At 32.8% G+C, this 22,973-nt stretch overlaps 1 protein-coding gene across 7 annotated transcripts; it reads right to left on the bottom strand.

Moving 5' to 3' along the window:
• Positions 1-2,568: 2,568 nt before the first annotated feature.
• Positions 2,569-19,161, bottom strand: LOC110426855 (retinal-binding protein). 7 transcript variants are annotated; one of them, XM_021442162.2, is made up of 16 exons: positions 18,682-19,160; positions 18,314-18,441; positions 18,003-18,135; positions 13,632-13,788; positions 13,468-13,546; positions 12,272-12,312; positions 12,025-12,141; positions 11,758-11,838; positions 10,958-11,020; positions 10,824-10,875; positions 8,743-8,787; positions 4,847-4,921; positions 4,551-4,598; positions 3,711-3,746; positions 3,548-3,622; positions 2,569-2,832 (listed from the first exon to the last, which is right to left on the bottom strand). In XM_021442162.2, exons 1-16 carry the CDS (start codon positions 18,839-18,841, stop codon positions 2,761-2,763), a joined length of 1,362 nt encoding a protein of 453 aa, XP_021297837.1. In that variant the 5' UTR covers positions 18,842-19,160; the 3' UTR covers positions 2,569-2,760. The 7 variants fall into 7 exon arrangements, 5 of the variants coding, with proteins under 5 accessions (XP_021297837.1, XP_021297839.1, XP_021297838.1 ...); XM_021442164.2 differs by lacking the exon at positions 4,551-4,598 and having other exon boundaries at positions 18,682-19,161; XM_021442163.2 differs by lacking the exon at positions 8,743-8,787 and having other exon boundaries at positions 18,682-19,158.
• Between the last annotated feature and the right edge of the window lie 3,812 nt (positions 19,162-22,973).

The raw sequence follows: 22,973 nt of genomic DNA, 5'->3' as shown, positions 1-22,973 counted from the left end.
ATGACAAGTTTACACATGCCATGTACATAAACATGACGTTACACACCATGCCATGTCCAATATATGTTTTACAAGCCATGTGCATTAGAGCTGTTACATTTAGGCATGGCATGTAACAACTCTACGCAGTGTTCTTATGTAAAGTCAAATTTTAAGAACTAAAAAGAGTGGGTTTTCCATCAACTTTGTAGTTCTATCAAAAGCAATAAACCCAATAACATACCTTGATGTCATCTATGCTCTTAGGTTTTTGTATCAACAATTGTTGGTCCTAAATAAATGTGTTAGAAGGGGGGTGAACAGCACTTTTTGGCTCTCACTAAACTTGATTTCTAATTGGGAACAAGTAGAAGGTTTATGATGAGAAGTTTGATGCAAGATAAAGGAATGATTAACAAAGAATGAAAATGAAAAATAAAATAAAGCAGATAATACACAAAGATTTATAATGGTTCAGTCAAAGACCTACATCCACTACCTTGATTGTTCAATCAAGGATTTTTCAAACCAAATCACTATCAACGGTGAAATTCCCAAGCTTCCACCAAGCTTTTACAATAGCTTTTCACAAGCTCAGCCACAACCTTTAACAATGGTTTTTCCTAGGATCAACCAAAACCCAAAACTAACTTTTCTAAGCTGAGTTAGAACTTATACACTCAATCAAGCTAACCCAAGCTTGATTAATCCCCTTAGAGTGACTCGCACACTCTAAGTAATCAAGGAGAAAAGAAATAAAGAAGTACCTATGATCACTAACCTGATCTGAATGGTATAAAGTGAAGTGCTTAACTCTATTACAAAGATTGGAGTGAAGTGCCGAAAGTATGCAGAGAGTTTTTTCTATTTTTGAGCTCTTTTTTATCTTGGAAGCCTTCAAAACTAATTCATTGCCTTTAGGAGTGCCTTATATACTTGAGAAATCAACTCTAATGGTTGTTAGATAGATTCTAACCATTGAAAATAGTTTGGGGACAGTTCTAGTTGTTAATCCGTCTCTTAGTGTTTAAATTCAAATTTTCAGACAGAATGCTCTTAGTCGACTAACAATGTCTCTTGGTCGATTAATTGTTCTTTGTTTTACAATCTGCTTGAACCCACTAACTTCTCTTTTGAATTTTATCCAACCAACTCCGTTGATTATCCAACAAAGAGGCTTCTATTTTATTACTCAATTGTAGATCCTTATTCTTATGAGTTTTGATAGTTGCTTTTGAATAATCAGTATATTATTTAACATTTATTTTTATCCTTCACACTCAAGTAGAAAAATTAGACATAGATAAATGAGAATGTTTTATTATCATCAAAAACTAATGGAGCCAACAACGATGATATGGCAAGATAACAATAAATAAGCTAGAGCACGATATTGATGGCTAGCAAGAAAGACTGAGATATTGTAAGCTGGGACAGCTAAGAGATTTGATAGAGTTGAGATATCTTATAGGGGTGAGGTAGTTGAGAGCCTTGCCAAAGCTGAGGAAGCTTAGGGAGTTGAGATATATGGAAGGAGTGACAAATCACGAGATTATTTCTCTTAAATGCTTCAAGGGTAATTTTGTTAGCTCATATCAAAAATTGGATAAAAACAGTTAACTTTATATTGATAGTTATTTTTAAAATTAACTTATCAATGAGACTATTTCTCACAATTTCTTCTATTTGTTATGTAGTCTTCCTCTATTCTCAATTGGCAGATCTAATGATTGATTGCTCTAATAAATTCCACAAACCTAACCTACGAAGTTTGCATTATTTAGACAAATTGATACTCTTCTTGTACGTTCTCATTAAGTTTCTTTCTTACCTACGCTAACAATTAAATATTTACATCTTCTTTTATCTACTTTATACATGTTTCCCTTTCTTATTATTGTTTAATTAAAATGATTAAGATTACATGTTCATCTATGTACTTAATTTTTTTTTTTTATTCATGCTGTTTCATGCATTTTTGTTTATTATATGTATAAAATATGTTTCAATTATGATCTGCACTTGTCTGGTTTCTTTTTCTATTCACAGACTTTTGGCTAGAAAAGTTTCGATAGCAGACAAAAAACTTAATCCAGGTCAAAAAAATCATTCAACAATCAACAAAATGTGGTCTCCAATGTCAAAACAAAAGGAAAATGACGCGGCTCATGCTTTAGCTAAGCGTAGTAAATCAACACATGCAATTTTTTTTTCTTTATTCCAAATTGTCTAACTCCGTTGGATACTTCCGCCCAGCGAAATGAAGGAGAAGGTTCTCCCAAACAATTCAAAAATCCCAATATGTAAAATCTCTAAAAGCATCAAACAATATTTTTGGTAGACAATGAATCCCAACTTACTGCTTTGATTACAGTACAGGACAGCCCCTAGTCAAGGAACCGTCCCACTTGCTGAAACATTTCTTTGATGAATTTTGTTTATAAACACAGTACCCTCAACAAGTTGCACACATTCATTACACTTAACAATACAAAAATCATTTTTGTTTTTGTATATATTCATTCATTACCACATACGTATGCTGCAGTTGACATGTTTTGTGAAGAGATAGCACTCTTTCATTCATAATTGAAACAAGAATCAATTTCTACTAATTGCATGGTAATGTGCAAACATAGGTCTATTTTATGAGACAATTCCTTGGCTGAGGCAGTCTTCGGATAATCAAAACGCGAAAAGACAGGATTTATAGTACAAATGAATACGAGAGAAAATCAAGGAAGGATAAGAATATGAGACATGCTACATCCAAAGGTATCATCATCCTTCCACTTCATTTAACTCGGCTGAGTCCAGGACCGGAGGAATACAGTCCACTTTGTACCGAAGGGCCTGTCCAACGAGATACATATATTAACTTTGTTACTATTGAATACCGAACAAGAACAAGAGTAGCCAGCTTCTGACTACTGACAAAAGGGCAGGAATTTCTTAAATTGCCTACATTTTATCAGCTTCAAGGGAATGCTCAAAGATATTTTAGGCTCCAGATAGTTGTTATTTGGTTAATATTCTACTGCATTTTTCCTTCACAGAAAGCATATTTAAATGCCAAAGAAAATAATCTCTTGAATAATTAAGGTAAAAGATCTTAAAAAGCGATTCATTTTTACTTTATATGAAACAAACACTTTGTTATATGTTAGTTGAACATATTCCACTAATTCTTGTCATTTTCTTTTCTTTTTTAACAACTAACGGGCCAATAAGAACCAGTAAAGGCTGGTAGGAGAAATATAAACCTTGGAGCACCACAAATAGGAAATTAGGAATTGCTAACAAATTGGGTGAGGAGGGGAAGGAGAGGTCTTGCTTTGCAAAAAAAGCAGAATGCCAATGCCAGCTTTAAGGCTTAAATGTTTGAAGTTAACAAGCACCCGCAAAAGGTCATAAGCTATATGAAAATACAAATTCAGATCAACCAAAATTGCACAAACTATAAAATGCATCAGGTTTCAGAGGTGGTACTCAATGCGTTGAAGAGAATCAAGCAGCAAAAAGGAAAATTAAGGAGAAACTCAAGAAATCCTTAAACACAACCACCTACCTTCTTAAAAAATGTTGAATACGAATTATCCCAGATAAGTTTGTAGTTTCCAGCCATGCATGTGCTGAAGTTGCCCTGCATAAATATAGGGAAGATTTAAACTTGTATACATGAAAGGTAATACTTAACACTTCATAGCCAATTCAATAATCCAATAACTTACTTGATCTGACTCATAACGCCGGTAAGGTAATATTAGCTGAAGAATAATCAGCAAAGCCACAAGGCAATACAGGGAGAAGAAATTAAAGTCAGAAATGGGTAAGCATAGAGATTTGAAAAATAGAAGGGAAAAGGAAAGCGGAGCAAGAAAAGGGTCAAAAACCAAAAAAAAAAAAGGCTACAACAGGCTGAGGAGAGAAAAGAACCAATGACTGCAACTCAAGAAAGTAAATTTAAAGGGTAAAGCACCCATACCTCTCTATATTTTAATCGAAATTTCAAACAGGTCTATTAGTTATTAAAATGGACACTCCGCCCAAAAAAATATCTTCAGCTGAACACATAAGTCCAGCTATTAATCAACTGTTAGTGTTTCCGTTATTTTGATAAAGTGACAATATTAAAATAACAATTTTACTCTTTATTAATTTTAAAGATTACTATTATATATATTTTATTAATTTTTTATTAATTTAAAATTACTATTATTATATATTTTTTTAAAAAAAATAGGGAACACCAATCGCTCCTCAAGAGAGAGAAGCACCAAAGGGAGGGAGCACCGACTTTCTTGGAGGACCAGTGCTCTCCTCTGCCGGTGCTCCCACATTTTTTGTATTTTTAAATATAAGAATAATTTTTAAAATTAATAAAGAAAAAAAATACATTTTAGTCTTTTCATAATCTTTGTTAACAATGTTTACACTTTTGGGACGAAATGTCCATTTCGAAAACTAATAAACTTGTTTAAAATTTCGATTAAAACTTAGGAGTGTAGGAGTGTTTTACCCAAATTTAAAACATCAGTGAGCAATACAGGAACTATACTTCTCCAACTTACTGTTTTTTCACCAATGGTATTTGTGTACTCTACACTAAATCCAATATCCTGACAACAATAATGTAAAGTTCACACGGTTAAAAGTGATTCAGCATCTTACTAATTAACATTAAACGAAGAATGTCTTTACATGACACCCAACCAACATACTACTGCTTAACAAAAAAGAAACCAATGTACTACTTTATTTAGTCATGTTAAATCATGTTAAAAGAGAATCATATCAAAAATATCTGGTAACCTAGTAAACCAAATGCTTCATGAAAGGTTCAAGAAGAGAAGGTTAATGATGGTACCATGTTCATCTTGCCCTGCACCAATGAGAAATCCCAAGCAATATACGAGTTTATTGACTCAACAGTCAATGAAACCTGCAAGGAATGCAATTTAAAAAAGGAATAAAAAAAGAAAGTTGAGAATAAGTAAACTGTAAAAAATCTTAGCCCAAAGTTAAAAAGAAACAAATAAAAGAACATAACTTAAATACCAAATGCATTCCTGAAGTTTGGGATTGATTGCAAATGACTCACAACAGTTCTGATTTACAATACTTAAAGAGTCAATTTTGTGTTACACAAACCTCAATGAGAGAGACAAAGAATTCAAGTGCCAAATTCAACTAAGAATTTTATAAAGAATACAGTGCAACGTCAGGAAATATATTCTTATCATTAGTTTCTACTATGCACCTGCCTTTCATGGCAGCCCCTGGAAATATATTTTATCAATAGTTTCTTCTACTCACCAGTTTTTCGTGGCAGCAAGCAGCAAGGCCTACCCAACGTTAAATTAGTCAATTTTGTAGTTACACTATTTGGAATAGTTAGATCATATTAAGTTCTTTTGTTATTTATTTATTAAATTAACAAGCATATGGCAACAATACAATACATCCTTGTTGGTTTGAATCAATCTGTAAAGATAAGATGGGAGTGGTTTGTCTATTCAAACTTCAAGATGCTAGGCAATATGCTTTAATGGCTGAAAAGCAAATGACACACTATGGTGCAAGGAGACAGGTTTAGGGTAAGAAATTACCTTGCAGGATGAGATTTTAGCATTTTTAGAGGCTTTCAGAATGATCAAACCACTCAGAGTAGTATAGGGGCTGCCACATCCAACAAGGCAAGTTGGGGAAGTGACAAAGGGAAGAAAGGAGCAACTTATGCAGTACAAAACAGTTCTGATTTTGGTACATCTGAGGCAAGCAACAAGTTGTCGATTCATTTTTTAGCTGTGGAGAAAGAAGGCCTACCTCTTATTATAGTCCACAAAGAAGGGTAAATGTTGTACAATGTAAAAAATGCTTGAAAATGGAATTACAACTAGTTTATTTATTATGATTATGAAGATAACATGGAAGTTGATGTTTATCCAATTGAAGGAGAGTAATTAGTGGTTCAAAAAGTTTTGAAAACAAGTGCAGTTGTAGAAGGCGGCAAAGATTGGAGGCAACATCACAATATTAGAACTTGCATTGTTCACTGCAACAAAGTGCATGATGTGATTACTGGTAGTGTTGAGCATGGAGAATGTTATTTTATAGGAGGTAGTAAAGAAGTTAGAGCTGTCTACATAGAAGTATCCTTATGCATACAGATATGAGTGGCTTAAAAAGGGAAGTGATATACCGATAGCATCTCGGTGTTGGACAAATCTTCTTTCAGTAATAATCTAGAAGATGAATCCTTGTGTGATGTTACATTCATGGATGCTGTTCATATTCCCTGGTGTAGACCTTACTTAGATTACCATGATTATGTAACATCTCATAAATCATAATTTATTTTATTGAGGTAGCACCATCATAAGGAAGCGAATAAAAATGCTATTAAGGTAAATAGATTTTATGGAATAATTTGAAGTTACATGGTGCTTACGCTTTAGCTAGCAAGTTTCTGCAAAATAACCAAAAGGGTGAAATACCAGCATCCTCTTGAAGTGCAGCTATTGCTAAAAGAGTTGGAAGAGTTGCAGAGCAAGGAATTGTCATCTGTTTTACAAGCAACACGGAGTACCCAACATGTTATTAATTTGGTTCCTCAGGCTCCTATACTGAATCTGCCAGCTTATAGGTGGTCTTCGTTGCAATGCACATAGATGCAGAAATAGGTTGGGGAGTTGCTCACTAAGGAATTAATGCAGAAGCACAAAGTTCCTTGTGCTTGTCCAACCTTACTAGCGCCTAAAAAGATGGTTCATGGAGGATATGGGTGGGCAATCTTGCCACCAACAAATTACTATCAAATATAGATTCCCCATTCCTTGTTTGAGTAATATGATTGATTACTTGGCTGGCTCCAAAGTGTTCCTCTAAAATTAATTTACAAAGTGGCTATCAAATAATCAGACTAAAGAGTGGTCATGAATAGAAAACAGACTTCAAGACACCCAATGGCTCTATGACTAGTTGGTTATGCCATTCAGTCTCTCTAATGCACCAAGCACATTCATGCAATTTATGACTAACGTAGTAAAGCCTTTCTTCAATTCATTTGTGAATGTCAATTTTGATTACATCTTGATTCAAAGTAAATCTAAGGAAGAACACTTGACTCACTTAAGGCAGGCATTAAAAGTTCTCCTTAGACAGAAACTCTACACAAACTTGAATAAGTGTAATTTCTTATGCTATGAGGTTGTGTTTTTAGAGTTATGGTCTCAACAAATGATTTGAAACTCAATCTGGAGAAAGTGTGTGCATTAGAGGGTGGCCGGCACCCATGTCAGACAAGAAATTTGAAGTTTTCAGGCACTAGTCATATCATTAAATGCTTGAAAAGAGGCAACTTTGAAAGGTCAAATTCTGCACAAAGAGCTATAGAATAGATTAAGGTTTCGATGACAGAGGCGCCAGTTCTTGCACTACCAGATTTTGGTAGTTTGTTTGTTCTTTGTTGTTTGATGTCAAAGTTAGGGCTGTTCTTAGTCAAGATGGGAGCAAGTAAATTTTTCAATGAATTGCCAGACACCAAACGTTGTTATTTCACCTATGATTTGGAGTTTATGCAGTGGTGAGAGCTGTACATCATCGGCAGCATTATTTAGCATATAAAGAGTGTAATTAATTTAGATCATCAAGCTCTAAGGTATTTGAAATCTGTGAAGAAATTCAATGACCATAATGCTAGGTGGAGTTCTTTTCTTGATGAATTCAAAATTGTATAAAACTGGGGAGTCCAATAGAGTAGCAGATGCTTGGAGCAGACAATCTTTACTGTTAACAGTGATGAGCACAAGTTAGTAGTTATGAGTTGAAAAATCAGTACAAAAAATGAGGAACTGAGCTGGAGTAGAAAAGCTGCTATACAGGTTGCATGAAGGTAATTTATTTAGATGCAATCAATTATGCAGTCTAAAGGGGTCTTTATGGGAGCAGATCATAACAGAACTTCCATGGTAACAGATTAAAACAGCATTTTAGCAAAGAGAAATACCATAGCAATGGTGGCTGACACTATTATTGAGAGAAGATGTTTAATGATTTGGACAGGTTAATGAAGAAATGTTCAGTTTGTCAATTCAGGAAGGGATACTCAAAAAATATAGTTATCTAGACTCCTTTATTTGAGGCAGAGGCTTTGTGGATTCATTTGAGCATGGAATTCGTGTTGAGGTTGCAAAGGACTGCAAAAGGATGACTACATTCTTCTTACAATGGACCAGTTCTTGAAAATGGCACCTTTCATACCATGTTTTAAGTTTTAAAACTTATATATGCTTTCAGGAATATCAGTACTGTCACATGACTGAATGTGATGGACCCAAAAAGCTCTGGGAATTAATGGAATAGACAAAAAAAAAAAAAGCAACTTAGCCACCCAATGGCACTGATCTCCAGCGCCCAAGGTAGAACAGGCTCGTGATGTTGCACCAGGTGCTAAAGAATGGGTGTTTTGTATCCATTGAGCAAAGACAGGTTGTAATTGTGTAGCAGTACCAGGGAACATATAATGCGGACGCCCTAAAGCACTAATGTTATTATGAATATACATACCAAATGTTGCTGACTTGTTCTTTAGAGAAATAGTGAGAAGCAAGGTGTTCCTGCTTCCATAGTATCTGATACAGATGTCAAATTCATGGGGCACATTTGGAGGACTTTTGGGGACTGAATTGAAGTAATCTAGCAATTGCCACCCACATATAGATGGCTAAACTAAAGCAACGAAGGAGCTTGGGTAACATGTACCTTGTTGGTGGTCATGTGAAGGCTTGGGACTTTGTTAGAAATTGCCTACAAGAATTCATTTAATAAAAATATTAAAAAGAAAAAAAGAAACACTATTTGAAGTTGCTTATGGGCTTAAACCACATGAGCTAATATACCATCATTGCCAAAAGAAGCCTAAATTAGTGATGATGCAGAGGCTTTTTCTGAACATATTAGGAGAGTCCACGAGGAAATTAACAATAATGAAATATGAAATTTAGGCTATTGCTGCCAATCACCACAGATGGGTGAAAAAGTTTGAAGAAGGTTACTTTGTGCTTATGTATTTAAGATTAGAACAGTTTCTGAAAGGTAATTATCATAAACTTAGCCAAGGAAGTTTGGATGATGTAAAGGTGTTGAAGAAAATTAGTTCAAATGCCGATTTGGTAGAGCTGTCCTATGAAATACACTAATTGATTCATTTCCAGCCTCCCAACAGGATTTTATTGAAATGTGTTGGAGCAATTTTTGGGGGAAATGGTTTAGTAAACCCACTAGTGAGAGCACTTGGATCAAAGAAGAGATTAATCCAAAGATTGCCAAATTTCCCTCATGAGGAAGGCCTTTTGTCAACCAAAGGAAATTGATGCAGGAGCATTCTAGAACTTATCTAAACTGGTTATTTTGATATATTCTTTTATTTCTGCTATTTTATTTAAATCTATGGTCAAAAATTATATTTTTATATCATTAACTAGTCTTATGACTAGCATGTGATCTTTTAATGACTCTGAGATAGATAAAGCTTATTTGTATCAAAGGGGTACAATTCAAAGTTGTTATAGCCCTACTGCAAATAGTTTCCAGACACAATACGCAGTGGTAGACAGTTGGATATTATCTGGTAGTGGTTTTACAACCCTAAACCCTAATGTTCTCCCAACTTTAATTTTACATCAATTTTAACCTCTAGTATGGATTCTTTTAATGTTTCTACTTCTTCACTACATTACTCCTAAAATACTAAGACGGATATTTAATTTTAAGAGGAATGAGAATTATTCTTGGTTGGAGTTGCATAGGATGAAGAAGAGAAAGAGAGGATAGCAGGGTCTATTTGTGTAAGACTTGTCTTCTGAACAACTAGAACAAGCTACATTGTATTAATGCAAACTGCCACACATGGTATTGATAAAATTGGACTCAGCTTCTTCAAACAAAGGTAATCAACAAAAAAGAGCTAAGGAAAGAGGAGGATGGTTGGGAGATTGTTGGGTTGTGTCTTGTTTGTTACACCATGGCCGCTAGATGCCAAATAGGCTTCTTAGCGCTTAGCTCAAAAATTGAAATTGGAAAGTTAAATTTGCAAGTTTGTTCTCCACAAACAGAGAGGGAGGGAGAGGCAAGGGCTGGAGGGAGGGAATGATTTCGAAATCAGCAGGCAGCACCATGTTGTCTGGTTATGGCTAGTTGAAGAATAATAAGAGGATTGCCAAGTAGATTTTCCAACTTGGCTTCAAAATCTTCAATCCCAGAATCCATTCCAAAAGATGTCAACACTTTCTTCATATTGGGTTTAACAAGCGATTATAGTCCAGCCCAAAATCAAAAGGATCATGTCAGGCTTTTTTATATCTTTGGGCTCTAGCTTGACTACATAATCCCCTATAAATTAGTGGGTGGATTTAAGGTTATTAAAACAAAAGTATTTCACTACTTTTGACAAAAACAATTTGAAACTAATATTAGTTTAAAAGGACTTCAAACTAAAGAAAGATATATTAAAGGAAAAAAAGGATTCTTCCTTTCTCATAAGGACAAAATGAAAAAAAAAATTATTTAAACAATGAAATTATATTTGTATATTTTTCATGGTATTATGATAAGATGTATCTATATCCTACTTTTGGACTCTTTAGCTTACTCCGTGAATCCAAAAGTTCGAGCAAATGGCAAGTCAAACACTTAGATATGGCTAAAGTCCATGTAACTTACTCTTCTTATGCAACATGTGATATCAATTACACATCTCACAAACAGACATGCACTACTAGCTACCAACATAGATAGGTCAGGTAATCAAATGTAGTAATAAAACTGCTTTAAGAAAAACAAACCTCGTAACTTTTCCCAGCTGGGACAGTTATCTCGTTGTATTCATCACTTTTCCTGAAGAAAAAAACCAAAGAAAAACTATTTGAGCTGAAAGAAAAAAAAGACACCAAGCTTCTGCAGAAACTTGGACACTTACCTCGTCTCGAACATGCTGGCATCCTCTGCTGAAATAAAGAATGGCGAATTTGCAAAGACCTCACTGATAGATGGACGCATATATAAATATATAAGTAAATGGCTAAATACAGCTAAAAAATTAATATGTAATTTGTGGTCATAGAGTCTGCATTAAAAGTTAAATCATCATTTGTATACCTAAACTGCTTAAGCAATCATCTCATTTTAGCAGTCACTTCATGTAAGATTAATATTGACACAGGTTCGACACACAAAGCAGGACCAGATCCGATAAAACTTCCTATTGATAAAGTGGATATGCACAGTGAAAGGCAGTCCAAATACAATTCCCAGAAATACCCTAATAAAGTTGTGCAAATAACAAGATTGTTAAGTAAGATCCTTCAACAGACTAAGCATTCAGTTTGAAATCCCGGTTTAAGCCTCTTTCACCATAATGCAACTCAAGTGATAGCATGGTAATTTTCTGGTTAGCTACAAGGCAGACAGGTGGCATTCCAACTAAAAGGTCAAAATAAGGAAAACAACGAAAAGTCAGTGTAATTGTCAAAACAAAACCCAGCAGGCAATCAACTAGATTAGCAAAAACCATCTCCTCTAGGTACAAAATTATAAACAAGACTAGTAGCGAAAACAGAAGTCAATTAATGAAAATATCACAACTACAAAAAGCATCTATTGTAGAAATGACAATTATCATTATCATTATTGCTGCTATAAAAACAGCATCATTATCAATAAGAATAATGTGATGAAGTAAATTGTAACCCATAAAAATGAAGAAAGAAGAAATAACACCTTATAAAATTTATGAACCTCTCAAACTCGGAGGTGTAGACATCAACTGCTTCTTCCAGGACTGAAATCTGATGCCTATTTCTGAAGAAATGTTACGGTAGAAAAATCAACAAGAAGAACGCATCAGTACCACATCCAGCCATATGCAATAAAACATAGTTCTTGCCAAAATTAATTTATTTATCATGCAAGTCTAGTTCACATTATGCAAATTCCACTATGTAAAAAACAGCAAATTAGATATACAAAGACGTCAGAATATCTCACAGTTTAAAAGCTTCGAATCTCTGCCATGCTAGTGAAAGAAAAAGTCGGATAATAAGCACTGTCCTTGTAAGGCTATACAAAGGGGGACCATAGCGTTGCCGTTGCTCTTCCATGGGCCTATTAGGAAGATTTTATTTTCAATGTTTTTAGCTATTCATAAATAATAACTTCTAATTATTCTACAAAGAGACAGGTAGCTACTAATATATCAAAGTTGAAGGATTATGTAAAACTGAAAAGAGCTTACCCATGATCATCATTTATTTGCCGAATAAAATCCAATAATACCTGCACAGAGGTTTTATAATAAAAAAAAAAAAAAAGACATTAGCACACTTGCGACAAGTATTTCTGCCTTAAAATACAGAATGCTTCAATCTTAATCAAAATTTTGATACAAATCCCAACTTTGCACGTTCCTACAAGCGGTACTGTTCATGATCTCTGCTTGAGAACGAGAAAAATTAATAAATCAAGCAAAGCCATCAGCAAGAGAACAGTATAATTAGTTTAGTTTAACCACATAAGCAATTCTGCGCATTAAGCACTAATGACACAACTAAGGAAAAGAAGAGTAAGCTAGAAGATATTCAGATGAAGGCTTGAATACTGTCCTAAAGCATAAATAATTTAAGATTCATCAAATAATTCAGGGAACGCAAACCCATCAGCAGAAACCAGGATAAATTGCAATGTTGAAAGTAGGACAAGATGCATGTCAACTAATAGCACATTTGGTTCATAGAATGGAATAGTTTACTCCATGGAAATTGAATAGAGGAGAGATAGATACTTCTCAATTTGGTTCAAAGAATGGAGTAGAGTAGTAATAGTGGCAAGATTGGTTAAATGGAATAAGATAAAGGAATATAAAAGGAATGGAACAAAGATATCATTTTACCCTTCAATTAAAATAATGCTATTTTAACTATAGTGCATCAATTAGGCTGTAGAAGTGACCGTATTAGATATCCAATGTGCCAACTAGTGCTACCACCAATCAAATCTAGTTACAGTTTGCACCAATCTGGCACATTCACTACCAGATTTGGTTACTGGACACCTGATCAGCACACCTGCAGCCAGATATAGTTGCTAGGGTGCCAAATGGTTGGTTGATGACCACAACAGGAGGTTGCAATGCTGCCAGAGTTGGAGATGAAAATCAACAGTGAAGGTTGAAAAACCTTGAAAAATTCAGGTACCATATTGGAAGGAAAAAAAAATGACAGGGGGAGAATGGAATTACAAAAAAGAAAAGGTCAAGGGGCACAATTATCCTGACATAACAGTGTCCCTATTCCTAGCCATTACACAGAATAGCCATTCTATGAACCAAACAAAAAACTACTCTTCTACTTATCAATTTTGCCCTAACAAACAGGCTGTAACAGGCTAAATGATGCCAAAGAGGAGCACAAAATGGGGGCTAATAAGACCAACCTGCGGAACTCCAACTAAGTACTTTACAAGGGTTTTATAGACACCTGTTGCAGCACCAAGCTGTGCTAGCTGTCTCCTCCTGATATGGTGTTGCATAAGCACAGCATTAGACTCTTCTTACACTATACACTAAAACTTGCAAAAAGAAAACCAAGGAGGCTCACCGATCCATTTGTTGTTTCCACAACAAAGCATATCGATCATGTATGCTTCCGCCAGAATTAATGAGAGCATCTACCTCTGCTTGCTTATTCCTCTCAGATCTCTCCTTTTGTTGTTTGATGAGTGTTCCTCGAAAATCCTGAGGCATGTAAGTCATAACTGCAAACCATAGAAAATGTATTTAGTTGGTCGTAAGATATCTCCGCAACCATAAAAGCTACAAATGCCAAATCAGATAGGTTGACAACACAAATACTTGTCTGTGGAGTACACTGTTCAATAAAAATTAGTTTGCCTCTTGCCAAACATAAAAAATCCCTGAAGCAGTGAAGATGTCAAGTTCATCTCGATTTTTATAGTTATTGGATATAAAATAAAAAATGATAAATAAATAAACCCAGAAGTTAAGGATATCAGGGGGCTGCCACCCCTTGACAAAGCTAAAATTGAGAGAAGCAAATATCAATGTCTAAAGCCTCTTGCACATTTAACCAAACTCTTCTTATTAAACCAAAACAAAGCATTAAACCATGTATTAAAGAGCCTTGATAAATGCACTTTGTCACCCTCAAAAGCTATTATTTTGTATTCTCTCCACAAAATCCAGCAAAAAATTGAGAAAAGGATTGTCTCCATCATTATTTTCCTGTTTAGAAACTAAAATCTTCAGCTTGGTTTAAGGCTTTGCTCGATAGAGTGGAAAAGTGGAAGGAAGTACAGGAATGACTGGAAAAGTAAAAAGAAAATGATTTTCACTAGTGCTTGGTAAAAAAGAAAAGTGAGAGGAAAGAAAATAGGAGAGACTACCATTCCATCCTTATTTGCAAAAACAAATCATTCCAAATTGGAAAGACAGGCGGAGAGAAAAATGGAAGAGATGTGAGTCAAGTGCTGCATATTTACAAGATTGTCTGTTTTCTTAAATTTAACTTTTTATCCTAACTTAGAAACCAATGGAAAGAACAAATATGTTTCCCATCTTGTCATTTTCTCCTCCTCCTATATTCCATCTTTCCATTTTTTATCCACCCTATCAAGCACAGTCTAAATCTCCCTTGAAATAGAACCAAATGGACATTGAAAACGCTTGCCTTCCAAGCCACTCTTAAACTATAAATGGAGGAACAAGCATTTACAAGGTCCTCCTCTCCAGCAACAAAAACAGATCTGGAAAAGGTCCTTAATAAGCTATATCACACAACAAGTCATGCCAAAAAGAAAGAGAACTTCCACTCCAACCATCAAAAAAAAACATGAGTAGCAAATTAACTACACGCTTCCTAATCCACTTCCAGACAATCACAACCCTTCTAGAAACCCACCCACCACCAGCAAGTTTACATATATCAGTCAGTCTGACAGAAATTTCAATTTTGACTAGCTAACATTATACCTTAGAAGAACATTAATGTGAATATAAAAGAATACAATTCCTTGATGCTTCAAAGACAAAGGCTTTCATAAGATGATGATTGAATTGAAATCATCTTGGCACATACCAAACTTTTAAATAAAAAATAGACATAGCATAATAAATTCCAGCTGTCAAAATAAAAAACTATTGAGGTAACAATGAATGAAGCACTCAGGCACTTTCTTATAGGTTAAACCTATGAAACACAGATATGTAGGAATCCATCGCTAGGATACATATCTGACATGGAGGGACACGTCCAAAAATAATAGAGTACTAGAACACGGCCAAGACATGCCAAACACGGGCTGGATACACTAATGACAGGACAAAATGTCGTAGCCATCATTCATTGGAAAGATAGACAAACAATAAGAGAAAGTAATGTTAAGAACTGTTTGATCTTCCCCTGCTAAGATTAGAGAGGAAAAACTGAGTGGAAGGTGATGTGATCAAGGGAATGGAAGTAGTTGCAGCACTGCATTGATGAAAAGGGGGAAAATGAGTTTTTTATAGTCGGGCACTGAACTATAGAATAGGGCTGGGCCAAGTGAACTTTTGGTTGAAAGGTTTTAAAGTTTATTCAATTACAATTTATCCTACAAAGCAACTGAGCCAGATTAATGGCGATAATATCAAATACAAGTACAATATGTGCATAAAAATAAAATTGCATTAAGAATTTGTAAAAAAAAATTTTCTAAATGCACTTATAAGAGTTGAGAGAAATTTACTACATATTGATCAATATTTGTTATTCAAAATTAATGAAATTATATATAATAATCATATATTTATGCAAATATTTTTATTGTCATATCCAGCCATCTTCATACCCTAATGTTTAAAAAGTTGTCATATCTCTGTGTTGAAACTGTATGATACCCATATCGGGTGTCCATATCTGTGCTTCCTATGGTTCAATAAAGAACAATGAAAGGAATAGAATTTGAAGTACAAAGAACGTATAAGATAAAAATCCTTGAAAGAAAAGCAAACAAAGTTTTCATCCTATTGGACCTTATTAAGCTTTACACTTATTTGTCCTCTCTTAGCTATCCTCTCCATAATCTAATGCCCAATGTGCAACCCAAAGAATCAGTGAAATCTACTTACTGTGGGATTTATTTGTTAAAAAGGAAAAAAGAAATCCGAAATTCCAAGACCAAACACTACCTACAAAGAAACTAGGTTCAATCACCAAACCAAGACATTTCCCTTAACAAGCCAACTTGTAAACTAATTACAGCCATTAGCATACTCATGCACACATTTATAAACATAAAAAATGCCAGTAGCACTTAGCTAACTTCATGTTCATCTAAGCATAAGGTACTATAATTTTAAAGAACCTTCTTAGAATATCTGCAAAGCAATAATGTGAACACTCTGCGGTAATTTTCTTCTCATCACAGTAACTATTAACTACAAGTCTTCAGACACACCCAGTTCAACCAGCAGAAAATAATGCATTCAAAATCATTGTAGTTCAAACCAAAATGAACAAACCAGCAATTTTCTTCAACTAAGCGATTAGATAAACGAGAGCAAAATACATCCATAGCTCCTAACCATTTTACCAAGTTTAATTTTGATCCCTAACCTAATGCTCCAATTTAATCCTCAACCTTACTCAAATAGCAACCAATTTGATCCTTCCATCAAGTTTGGAAATGACGACCAAAGGAATTTACACCTAGTGCAATACATCAGCACAATGTGACATTCAAAAAGTCAGAAATGATTATGAAAAGCAAAATGTATTCTTTTTTCCCTAAGAAATTATCTGAAAATTTCAAAAAAAAAAAAACTAAAACCCAGTAAGTATCATTTTTTGGTGTTTCTTACAACTCTTATTTTAAGTAAATATCAGTGGTAATAATTTTAAAACATATAGGAAGAAAAGGGCGAGGAAAAGCAAATTTCATTTAAGTTTGAAAGCTAACTTTTGAGACAGTGAACAAGAAAATCAAAAAAGGAGTGGGGGTGGGAGATAAAGCAGAGGACTGGCTACTTTCTCTGTACCCAGCACCTTGTTGTCTTCCTCTAGGCTGCTGTCAAGGAAAACAATGAGTAGGAACTCTGCAACAATGAGCACTACATCTACAAGGGCAAAAAGCGTTGACAGCATAATGACCCATCACCATTGGTGGCAGATTCCAATAGGAAGAGAGGAGATGGAGATTCCATTGGTGCCAAAGGAAAGAAGAGAAAACAATTTTTTTTATTTTTCCTTTTTAATTTCGTTACTTTTATTTTTTCTTTATTTGATTATTTATTTTCAATCATTTCTCTTTTCATATAAAAAATTCCATGTCTACGCTGACGTATGAACAAATATCATGTAGATGCTGACATGTAGCACTAACTTGTAATTTCGTTAGGCTTAACAGACCAAATTTTTTAAGGACTTAATTGCTATCATTTTGAAAAATGTTAGGGACTCACATGGAATATTTGAAGGTTAGGGACCAAAACAGAACCCGAATGTGAATTTTACTTGACAATTATCCTAGCCAAAACATGAAGGTTGGTGGCCCTCAAGTTTGGAATACCCAACATCAGTCTGAAACAGGATGAACACAATAAATAATCATATTGTGGATCAACTATCCTTTGACATGATATTATGCAGTGGAAATATGCAAGTAAAAACATTTGATGAAGCATAAAATTAATCTATAAAAAGTCATAGCTATTGAAAAAGGAAGACTTCTGGAATCCCAATAAACTTACAGAACTTAGAATTACCATGGCCACTTATTGAGAAGCTAAAGAAAAATAAAAGCGCTGACACAAAATTTTCCTTGAAGTCAAAAGTCCATAAAGAATGTTTACAACCCAAACATACAAAACATTTGTGTACACTTACATTCGAAAAAACATGCAAACACGGTGCAATCCAACTAATTTTATGTACATGCATGTATCTATACATGCCCATAGAAATGGAGCTGACCTGTGTTGAATACACGTTCTGAGTTTCTCGATTGGAAAGACGCCAATATCCTCAAAATCCTCTGAAATTTATCCTTGAGCCGGCCACAAATAGTAGCAAATTCAGCAACCTCAGACGTTGATGGTTGCTGAAGCTGCAATAGAGAAGCAGATGGAAGATAAATTATAAACTATCAGAACTGTCATAAATTATGATAAAATATCTAATGTTAAATTCAATTTTGGGAAACTTAAAAAAATGCAATTATGTAAAAAATTCAAAGAAGAAAAAACAAGGGGGAAGAAGTAGATAAGAAAGTTTCAGTTTCTTACCAGTGGTGGCCAGTGAGATCTTTCAAGTAAAAACAGAATTTCTTCAATATGTTCTCTATTTTTCCACATGTTCTCATCAATTTTATGGGGAGGCTCACTGTCTGCTTCTTGTATTAATAAGCTTTCACCTAGAATATCAAAGGAGGGAGACAATGCCAAAACAACATCAAATAATTGTTCCATTCATGTTATGTTATCAAAAGCAGAGGAATGCATGCTGAGATTTTGCACTTCTGCTATCAGCCTTTGTATGTGTAAATTGTAACCGCAAATAGAAACAAGTCTGAATTAGCAGTTTCCAATCACTAAGACTAAGCCAAAATATAGAAAAAGTAGCTCATAGCTACAAAAATAAAAATAAAAACAACCTTGACTCGGGGGTAAGCCTTGGAGCAAATCCTGGGCGAACGAGCGAATCTCAGAGGAAAGACGAGACACGTCGTCGGAGAGAGGGTCGAATGGGTATTTGTCGTAATAAGAAGCGAGGAACGTCCTTGTTATGGGCACCAAACCCTCCGTTGAAGCCATTTTTTACCTTTATAGCTTTCTTTCTGGTAACCGCAGATCGTTTTGGCTATGAATGGAGAATCAAAGAAGGCTTAAAACGATTGTACGTTCTTGGTGGGATCTAAACGGAAACCATCTTCTTCGCCAGAAAGACAAACAAGCGAGTAATGTCTACGCTACCGATTCCGGGTGCACCCACGGGCTGCCGATCCGTTTCCTTTATCCAATTTCTTCATGTCCGAATATAATAATTAATTAACACAAATAAAAGATGCTGCTGTGGAGAGCTTTTTTTTTCTTTTTTTCTTTTTTCAATACGAAGTGGGGTCAAAGCTTAATTAAGTCGGACTGTGGATTCATTTGGACTTCCAATTATTTTCGATTTAAATAACTTTGAGACGGAATTATTTAAAATTTAGATTATTTCAAATTTAAACAGTTACGAGTGAAATTTATTTCACTTTCAAGTATTTACGATTAATTGAAGCTATTTCAAATTCCATTTATTTCAAAATTTTTTAATATTTGTAAATATATAAATGATAGTATAGTTGTATTTATGTTAAATATCCAAATAAGAAAGTAAACTATTCTCAAACTTTTAATTAAGTTTTAAACTCCTAAATTTTTATTTTAAGACAAATAAACTCATTCATCAATATTGATTTATTTTCATTAGTTAATTAATGACACAATTGGTGCTTTTATACCACATAGCAAGTTGACATGTCATTTTGATAATATCAACGTATGACATTGCATTAAATATTGTTGATTAGAAAATATGTGTTTACCTTTTTGTCTATCCACATATTGAAAAATAATTAACCTAAGAATTTAACATAAAAAAATTAAAAAAATAATCATTTTCTTCTCTATTGGCTTAAAGATTTAAAACAAAAAAAATTAATTATAATAAAACTTTGATAAATTAATAATCTCGATTAAATAATATGCTTTGTCGATCTCGACTAGAGACTAATATAGTAAATTAATAATTCGTTAAATTTATAAGATAATTCATTTAAAAAAACACATAATTTTACTTGATATATAAATTAATAATCTCTTTATACATCAAAATCATATATATATTTCACTCAATACTCAATTAACAGGCTTTTGTAAAATATGACTGTAATATTACTTATTTTGTTAGAGTAGGATCTTAGTGGATTAATGTGATTGTATAATGTATGGATTTTTAAAAAAAAATTTATAAAGGAAACAAGCAATGCAATTACACAAGTGGAAATACACATTATTATTGCAAGTAACATAATCACATCCAAAAAACAATAAAAATCTATTAAATAAAAAAAATCATATCTTTTATTTTGATATTCTTATTTTTGGATACTACCACATTAATGAATAATTTCTCGACCAAACAAATTTACCACTTATTCTTCAAGAATACTTTCAACTTGAACCTAGTAGACAAGGTGTGGAATGTAAGAGTATAAAATGGCAACCGATTTTATTTTCTTGTCTTTGGAAAAGCTTGGAGGAGGAGAAGTAAAGTGACGGCTTAAACTTTTTTTTCAAGAAAAAGTACGTTCTCTTATTTTCTTTCAATCTCTTCTCCTTTTATTAAAACTCTTACTTGAAAGGTTTAATAAAAAAGAAACATGTTTGAAATGGATGCATGCTCTATAATTATTAAAATTAAAATTAAAAAATAAATTATTTAATTCTTTAATTATCATTTAGAGTTCTTGATAAAATAAAACTCTTTATTGAATAATAACTCTTATTTTACTATTATTCATCTTTATTTAAAAAAAATTAATAATAAATAAAAAAGTGATAGTCAAATATGGAGTCTTTTTTTATCAGTGTGGATGTTTAAATTCGTTTTGCAAAAGTCCTCTTAAAATTATCCTAATTTAAGACTACTCTTGTCTTTAATTAAGACAAAAATATTTTATCTTAACTAATTTAAGACAAATATGTTTTTTTATCTGGATTAAGGCAAAAAATATTTTTCTTATCTTAAATTAAGACAAATATATTTTCTTGTCTCAATTAAGACTAAACATGTTTTTTTGTATAAATTAAGATAAACATGTTAAAGCTATTATTTTTGCACACAATTTAATTAATCAAATTAAAATATGCATTCTAACGTAAACAAGTTGAATTCTACTAAACTAAGTAGGGAATTTATTTGGACATAGATATTCCAAACTTCAATAAACTTAGAGTTATTCTTGATCTCATTAAAAATAATTCAAGCTTATTAACTATGAAATTACTCCACCATAGATTTATGGTTACACTCTTGGATTAACTATAATTACAAGAAAGAATTCAATACTTGATATTAATTATTAGTTGTTCAATTACAAACCTTATATTGTGAACCCTCATAACCATCAAATAATAAAAGGTAAAATTACCGTTTTGCTCTTTATGTCAATTTTGTCCCTTACTCTCAAATTCATCCAATTAGTAATTCAATATACTAGATCTAATCTTTTGAGTATCCAGATGTAATGAGTAGTTAATTCATCAATCCACTGACCCAAATTAATCACCAATCTTCCTCAAATTACTAGAAGTGTTGTTAATACTATGAACTCCATTATTTGGATATTTATGCTCCGATGTTCATTTCGATTATAATCCCAAAATATAGAGTCTAGACCAATACTTTATGATGATCATGCTCATGATAAATCAAAGATTGTAAGGAGATTAAACACGAGTCTATTATCCATCAAGATTTCGGTTCTCCTATAAGCAAATGCATAAGTGTAAGATCAAGATTTAAGTAACGGTTAAACTTAAATTTGATTCTCAAATTATCACAATTCATGTAATAGTGTCATTACTTGAAGTTAACCATTTCGATGATTGGAGACTCATCATTCTCTTGAAATGAATCATATTCGTTTCGTTGGAAGTAATTTGGACACTACAGCCTTAACACAATAAAATGACCAGCTTTATTATATGGCTATGAATAATTTTTAGATTAAATTAAAATACATGTCTCCTATGTATGACTCTTCATATAAATGTATTTTAATATCTTAATAGAATCTTTGTACCTTAATAATTAGATAATGAATGCTTACTTAAACAAACTCTTTATCTTATTATTAAAATGTACTTCCATTACAAATAAATTTAATAAAATTAAGCATAAGAATATACTTGCTTTCCAGGGTATCATATTCTCAAAATTAATGATTTCTTAAATTTATAAGATGATACATTTAAAAAAAACACATAGTTTTACTTGATATATAAATTAATAATCTCTTTATATATCAAAATCATATATATACTTCCCTCAATATTCAATTAGGAGGCTTTTGTAAAATATGATTGCAATGTTACTTATTTCTTCTTGAAACTGATGTCTCTTTGAACCTAAACTCTAACTATTCTTAGTACATTAAGAAACTCTAGTGTTCTCGTATTACAAAAGAAAATTGATATTAATTGATAAATACTCTAATGAGCTTTTAATTGTTTTTGATATTGTTATTTAAGTCACTTGCAAGTTAAACTTTTCTGACACCCACTATTGCAATTGCTTTTTGGTGCAATTTGGATTTTCTATATTATATTCATACAATATTTTACGCATTGATTTCTTTACATCTTTAAGACGAGAAGTCATTAGGTTTAGTTTTACCATTTGTGGTACTGTATGATTTTTTTTTGTAAATGTTTTTACTTATGTTAATGATCATGAAGTATATTAATTAAGTATACATCAAATGTAGTTTTAGTTTGTAATAAAAATAGATAGATTCATGCCTTTAATTTAATAAGACTAATTACATTCATGAACTTATTTTGGTTAAACAAATATATAGAATAATGATAATTTGTAAGTGGTACTTAGGTAATATTCGTATAATCACAATACAGAATACATGTATTAAGTTCAATTTTTTGAAAAGAAAAAACATCTTGATAAATTAAATTTGTTTATTAATTAATATATAAATTAATAAATTATTAATTTATCAATTAAATAATATCTCTATTAATTAATAAATTTTCATAATCCCAAGGATATTAATTTGTAAAGGTTTTACTGTACTTTTTTCTCTAATTTGATACAATACATATTGTGTGCCTAAACAAACTAATTCATTAAGGTTTAAATAAAAAAAAACTTATTAAATTATCC

This window comes from Theobroma umbraticum, unplaced genomic scaffold (assembly GCF_002168275.2).
Source record: "Theobroma umbraticum cultivar Fairchild unplaced genomic scaffold, ASM216827v3 scaffold_239.1, whole genome shotgun sequence".
NCBI lineage: Eukaryota > Viridiplantae > Streptophyta > Magnoliopsida > Malvales > Malvaceae > Theobroma > Theobroma umbraticum.
The sequence above is the reverse complement of the archived record's forward strand: the minus strand, read 5'-3'. Positions and strand labels throughout refer to the sequence as shown.